The 6,974-nt window shown below is 47.3% G+C and overlaps 1 protein-coding gene across 1 annotated transcript in view; it reads left to right on the top strand.

The window, feature by feature from the left end:
* The window catches only part of LOC135341341 (filamin-C-like), an 11,285-nt gene extending 4,382 nt beyond the window's left edge, over positions 1-6,903 (top strand). The window contains exons 5-6 of the mRNA XM_064537861.1: positions 1-6,611; positions 6,717-6,903. The exon at positions 1-6,611 is cut by the window's left edge and continues 1,607 nt beyond it. Coding sequence (XP_064393931.1) covers positions 1-6,611; positions 6,717-6,726 — 6,621 coding nt within the window. The 3' untranslated portion in view covers positions 6,727-6,903. The remainder of the gene's footprint in view (positions 6,612-6,716) is intronic.
* The last annotated feature ends 71 nt before the right edge of the window (positions 6,904-6,974 follow it).

The raw sequence follows: 6,974 nt of genomic DNA, 5'->3' as shown, positions 1-6,974 counted from the left end.
ACCGCCCCAGCCGATGCCTCGAAATGCCAAGTCAGTAATCTGCCTGAGGGTCGTCTTCGCGCCAACAAGACATACTCATTCAATGTTGATATCTCTGAAGCCGGATCTGGTGAGCTCACAGCCTCTGCACACGGCCCCACTGTGCCCGAAGACTGCAATGTCAGCGAAGAACAAACCACATGCACTGTCAACTTCACCCCCGCTGAGGTGGGACCAATTAAAGTCGATGTCTCATACGGAAACAATCCAATTCCAGAAAGTCCGTTTCAATACACTGTGAATGACCCCACTAAAGTCAAAGTAAACAGAGCTGCCATTGAGAGTGGAACCTACCAATTGAAGCAACCTATCGACTTCAAAGTTGCTGCACAATACGCAGGAGAGGGGGATCTCACCGCCTCCTTCAAAGGACCCAGCGGAGATGAGGAGATTGAGGCCAAGAGCCAATCCAACAACAACTATCTGTTGCACATTTGCCCGGAGGAAGGTGGACCTCACGTCATTGGAATCAAATTTGATGGAGATGATATACCTGGAGTCCCCATTCGAATCTTTGTTGAAGCTACCAGTATGGCCGATAATGTGATTGTCTCTCAACCCATGCCCAGCAAGATTGGAGCGTTCCTCATTGAATACCCATACCCTTACAAAGTGAATGCCTCTGGAGCTGGAAATGGAGAACTAACTGCCACAAGTGTAGGAGCTCGTACTGGAACTAAACCAAAATTGGATATCTCAGACCTGGACAATGGACAGTACGCAGTCACTCTCATTACCACAACCCCTGACGACTACATAATCAACATTTTGTGGTCAGAGGAGGCTGTACCCGGATCTCCGTTCAACCTCACCGTGGAGGACAAGCCACGCCCAGAGAAGGTGATCACAGACGGACCTCACTATCAGATTGGCTCTCTCTCTCCCGTTACACTCGACGTCAACACTGAGAAAGCTGGTGCCGGAAAACTCTCTGCAACTGTGTATGGCAACGAAGTTGGATCTGTGCCAACAGAAATTAGTGATGAAACTGACCCAAGAAAATACATTGTCTCCTTCACCCCTCCGAAGTTTGACTCTTACTCCATCAGTGTCCTCTGGTCTTCTGAAAATGTAACAAACTCTCCATTCAAGATTAATATCACTCCCCCTGATGCTAGCAAGTGTGTTGTGACTGGTCCTGAAGTGCCTGCCGATCCTACTGAAGGGGTGGAGCTTCGTGTGGATGCTACTCTCGCTGGAAATGGTAATCTCACTGCTACGGCTGTGGGCGACACTACTGGAGAAACAGACACAATTATCACAGAGACAGAACCAAACAAGTTTAATGTGAGCTTCATTCCAGCACTTGCCGACTACTACACATTGGACGTACTATGGGGAGGAGAACGCGTTCCTGGATCTCCATTCAAAGTCAACGGCATTGCAGCTGATGCTGAGAACGTAATGATCTGTGAGCCACCCACTGCCATGCTCGAGGCCGGACAAGCCATTGGAATCTGTTTTGACACATCTAAAGGAGGAAGAGGCGAACTCACTTCCATTGGCCGAGGCAACAAGATCGGAGAAATACCCGTGTCCGTACGTCAGAGGTCCGTTGCCAAGGAGAAGTACGATGTGCGATTCACACCGCTCGAACCAGATGTGTATGTGATCTCTGTTTTGTGGGCAGGAAAGAATGTGAAAGGCTCCCCGTTTACCATCAACCTGATGCCTGTTGATGTGACAAAGATACGCGTGATTGGACCGACCATTTCCCCCAGCCCTAAAGGACCTGTTGAGATGATGTTGCAAACCTCTGCAGCAGGCAAGGGCAAAGTGACTGGTACTTGTTCTGGAAAGAATGTTGGTGATGTTAAAGTCGCTATAAAAGAAACTTCAACTGACATTTACCAACTTGGATTTGTTCCACCCCAACCGGACATTTACAAACTTTCTGTACAGTATGGAGGCCAGGTTCTAGTTGGATCTCCATTTCTCATCAACACTCTCCCCTCTGATGCTGGACTGGTCATCGTTACGGAGCCAGACACAGTGGCTCTTGCTGAGTCTCTGCATTACAAAGTGGATGCTACAAACGCTGGAAATGGAGCACTCTTCACAATCTGTCGTGGAGAAAACTATGGACAGGTGCAACTGGACACACTTGAAGAAAGCCCTGCCTTGTACGACATCTCATTTACTCCACATCACAGTGACCTCTACAAAATCACAATGGAATGGGATGGAAAGAAAGTTCCCAGATCTCCATTCCAAGTCGATCTCCGGCATCCGATGGCAAACAGAGTGAAAGTTCGTGAGCTGCACATTCCTCAAGAAGCAGGGACTGGAGAGGAAGTATGGGTGGATTTAGACTGCTCTGGCGCTGGTCATGGTGACATCATGGCTGAAGCCAGAGGAAATCTGGTTGGAAAAGTTCCTGTGACTGCTAACAAAACTTCCAGAGGCAAGTATCGAGTAAAGTTCCCACCTGTTCAAGCAGACATCTACAATTTCTCTCTTGCCTATGGAGATGAGCAGATTCCTGGATCTCCATTCTACATCAACCTTGTGCCTCCCCAACCCAATCTAGTGCGTTTTCTTGGAACTTCCAAACCAGAAGGAGTTAGCGGACCTATCGAGTTGCTTTTTGATATCAAAGACGCTGGAAATGGAGAGATGGCAGCTGACATAGCTGGAGACACTTGTGGCGTGGTACCAGCAAAGATTGAGAAGCCTTCGCCCACTCAGTGTAAAGTATCCTTCGTGCCCAAACAACAAGAGATGTACAGTGCTGCTATCTTGTGGTCTAAACGTCCCATCGTTGGTTCCCCCTTTCGAGTGGATGCCCGTCCGACTTTGCATCCGGAGCTGGTGGTTTGTGGTAAGCCACTGTACACGGACATCAACAAGCCCGTCACACTGGCAATGGATATACGTATGTCTGGACCTGGAGTCGTTACAGGAGTGTGTTCAAGTGATGAAGGAGATATCGTACCCGTAAGCGTCACAAAGGGAGCCTCAGCTGACCTCTTGACCTTGGCATATGTACCCCCGAAACATGGAATCTACAATCTCTCTGCTTTCTTCGAAGGAGAAGAAGTTTCTGGATCTCCTTTCACAGTCAACTTGAAACCTATCAGCGAAGTAGCAGAGATGCATTTGATGGAGAATGTTGAAGAAGCAATTGCTATTGTTGTAGGACTTGAAGAATCTGCTCCAGACACACAAGAGGAGAGCACAGATTTGATTGAACTGACCGCTTTCATTGGTGAACCTCTAGACGTGGCTATCGATGTTGAAGATGAATCGCAAAAAAATGGTGAGCTCACAGCAAGTGGCTACGGAGATGTAACTGGACCTGTGACCGTACAAGCACTCAAAAATGAAGATGGAACCTTTGCTGTACATTTTGACCCCACAACACCTGATCGCTACTGTCTGGATGTCAAACTAGGCGGAGAACATGTACCAAACAGCCCTATCATTATAAGCTACCTCACACCTGTCATTGCTTCTAAGTGTCGCATATTTGGTCTGCAAGAGATACCGTCAGTACCTCAAGTTCAGGAACCTATTCACTTTGGAGTAGACACTCGTGAGGCTGGCGTTGCCAAGCTCCATGTCACCTCTGACGGACCCTCTATAGAGGGTGAACCATCGATCCTCGACGTCAAAGAGAGTGACAAAGATCCTGGCATCTACAACATCACCTACCTCCCTACATGTGTGGGTCAACACAGAGTACATCTTCTGTGGGGAAAAGACAAAATTCCTGGCTCCCCTCTCTCATTTGAAGTCGGAGATGTCACACAACTCCAAACATTCCCATTCGGAAAGCCAGTTGCATTGGACTTTGCTGTTGATCGCAAACTAGGAGACCTTGATGCTCATACAGTTCATGAAGAGAATGGAAAGAAGACCAAGGTAAAGGTCACCAAACAATCCAAGGGGAAGTTTAAGCTCGGCTTCCAGCCTGCAGAGCCAGGCATTTACAATGTGCATGTGATGGTCAAGAAAAATGAAATGGCTGGCAGCCCATTCAGAATTCGTGTTCTCCCTCCGCCAAACCCCAGTGGAGTCAAGATCGAAGGTCTAGAGAATGGATACGTTAACCAACCAGTGTCCTTTGTTGTGAATGCCAGACGGGCTGGAGGCGGAGATTTGAGTGTGCGTGTGTCAGGACCAAAAGAGGTAGCTGAATCTGACCTCCAAGTCACACCAGGAGGCAAAGAGGGGCTCTTCAATGTCCAGTGCATTCCTCGTGTTGCTGGAACTCACTCGTTCAAGATATCCTGGGCCGCCACTCCAGTTCCAGGCAGTCCTTTCAGTGTAAACGTGGACGAGCTACGACCAGAAATACAGAAACCTCTAGTTGCCGAGGCTACAAACCTCGTGGTGGTGGGTCAACCAGTCGACGTCCGTGTCTCCGGTGTGGCTGACTCGGTGAAGCTTTCTTCCAACTGTGAGGGTGAGAGGTCTGGAGATGCTACTGTCAGTGTGCAACGAGAACAAGACGGCTCTCAAATCATTCATTTTGTCCCAACATATGCCGATGACTTTACTCTGCACATCTTGCTCGGTAAAGCTGATATTGAAGGGAGTCCATTCTCAATAAAAGCTGTCGAGCGTGAGGTACTCACTGAGGACTACAACCATCCACCTGGAATGACCCGCAATGACGTCAAAGCTGGTGAAATTGTCAATTTAATCACACCAATCCAACGATCAAAGGTACATGCTACCGCTGACGGTCCTTACGGACTTTGCCCCGTGGATGTAAATTCAGAGCTGCCTGGTGCTGTTGGTCTGGGTTTCGTACCACCCCTCAGTGGAGACTACTTGCTACGCGGCAAGGCCAACTCTGATATACCAGGAAGCCCATTTAAGATCCGAGCTTATGGAAAAGATCCAGACCCTAACAAAGTACAGATTGTCGATGAAGATATGGCCATTTTTGAGAAAGTTTTGCCATTTGGACGCTCTGCAAAGTTCCGTATCTCAACTGTAGACGCTGGACCTGGTACACTGAACATTACGTCTCGTGGTCCAGGCAAGGCCGATGTCAAAGTGTTTGACAACAAAGATGGCACCTATTCTTGTGAGTTTTCCCCAAGCGTTGCTGGCAAGTACCACATTGACATTCTTTGGAACGACGAACACATCAAGGGCAGTCCATACCTTCTCACCTTCAAGTCTAAGAAAAGCCGAGTCATTACTGGACTGGACTTGGAGAATGAAAACTTCCGTATCGATGTTCCCCACCGTTTCAAACTTCATTGTGACGAAGTCGGAGAGGGTATTCTCCAAATCACTCTCACCCCCTCAACTGCAGCTTTGGTCCGTCTCACACCTGTACCTGGCGGAAACTCTTATCAGTGTGAAATCATCCCTAAGGAGGTCGGCAACCATCAGATATTTGTCTTGTACAATGGAAAGCACATTCTTGGCAGTCCATTCAACGTGCAGTTTGAGCTACGCGGAGATGCATCGAAGTGTCGAATGATTGAGAGCTCCATTGAGAACGAACAACAAAACACAGATAATGTCACCTTCTGTATATCCACTGAAGGTGCTGGTAGGGGCAAGCTGACTGCTAATGTAGAGAATACTGAGTCAAAAGATCGAGTGCCCGCGACTATTGTTCAAACCTCCGACGATCGCTACAACATTGAATTCAACCCCTCGGATGGTGAAGAATATCTACTTACAGTCAAGTACGATGAACAACATATTCTTGGATCTCCCTTTAAGCTTGTGTTCGGGCCACCTGAAGTTGATGCGTCTAGATGCACAGCTGAGGGGGATGGTCTGGTTGCTTGCATTGTCGACAAGTGGGAGACATTTATAGTGGATACTAAAGAAGCAGGATCTGGAGAGCTGAATGTGGCCATTGAGGGCGAGGGAGACACATCTGTAGAACCCAAGATCTCACCTCTAACTGATACCAAGCTTGAAGTCAAGTACATGGCCTCCCACCCAGGAGAGTACAAGATATTTGTGACTTGGGGAGGGCAGCAGATTCCAAACAGTCCCTATGCAGTGACTTGCTACAAGCAATCAGATCCTAATATGTTCACTGTTGAAGATGTAGTCAATGAAGTGTATGTCGGTACTCCTGCGACATTCACCATCATTGCCGGGAACTACCCAGGAGAAGGGGACCTTGCAGTGGTTGCACAGTCATCGCAGCTAAACAAGAGTGTCTCTGGCGTTGTGGAGAAAGATAGCGAGCGCAAATATTTGTGCACTGTGGACATTCCTGACGCAAGTAGGTACATGATGCACGTACGTTGGAATGGCAGTCACATTCGAGGCAGCCCCTTCAAGATAAAGGTCATGAACCCTCCAAAGCCAAATTTGGTGAAGGGGTATGGACCTGGACTAGAGGACGGGGTTGTTGGACAAGAAGGAAACTTCACCGTAGAAACAGGAGAGGGTGGAGCGGGCACTCTGGCTGTCAGGGTGCATGGTCCAAAGGGAGCATTTAAGATCAACATGCGTCGTCATCCCGACAATGATCGAACCATCTTAGTGCGTTATGATCCCAACCACGCTGGAAAGTACACCATTGACATCACCTGGTCTGACATTAACATTCCAGGATCACCCTTCACTGTTATAGTCAATGAACAGTAAGTGTGTTAATATTAGTGATGTATGTATGCAGTATTAATTAGCATTGTTGGTGGAGTTAGTACTTTGAATTGACAATGTTTTTTTTCTCTATTTCTCCATAGGAAATCCTGAATCTGACAAACTCTACATAAATGTGGCATTTATAAATTGTATTTTTAGATCTACATAGTTGAAGAACACTCATTTAGCTTGTATGTACAAATTCATTAGCCCTTTTGATTTTTATATCACTCCCAATTTCTCATGATTTACAATGTACATGTAAATGACCATGACTTTTAGAATTTTTCCTGTGAAATATGTACTGCCATTATGGCCTCCATACATTGTTGGTGTTGCTATGCTACCCAGGAAACCCT

The sequence above is a fragment of the Halichondria panicea genome, chromosome 9 (assembly GCF_963675165.1).
Source record: "Halichondria panicea chromosome 9, odHalPani1.1, whole genome shotgun sequence".
NCBI lineage: Eukaryota > Metazoa > Porifera > Demospongiae > Suberitida > Halichondriidae > Halichondria > Halichondria panicea.
The sequence above is the reverse complement of the archived record's forward strand: the minus strand, read 5'-3'. Positions and strand labels throughout refer to the sequence as shown.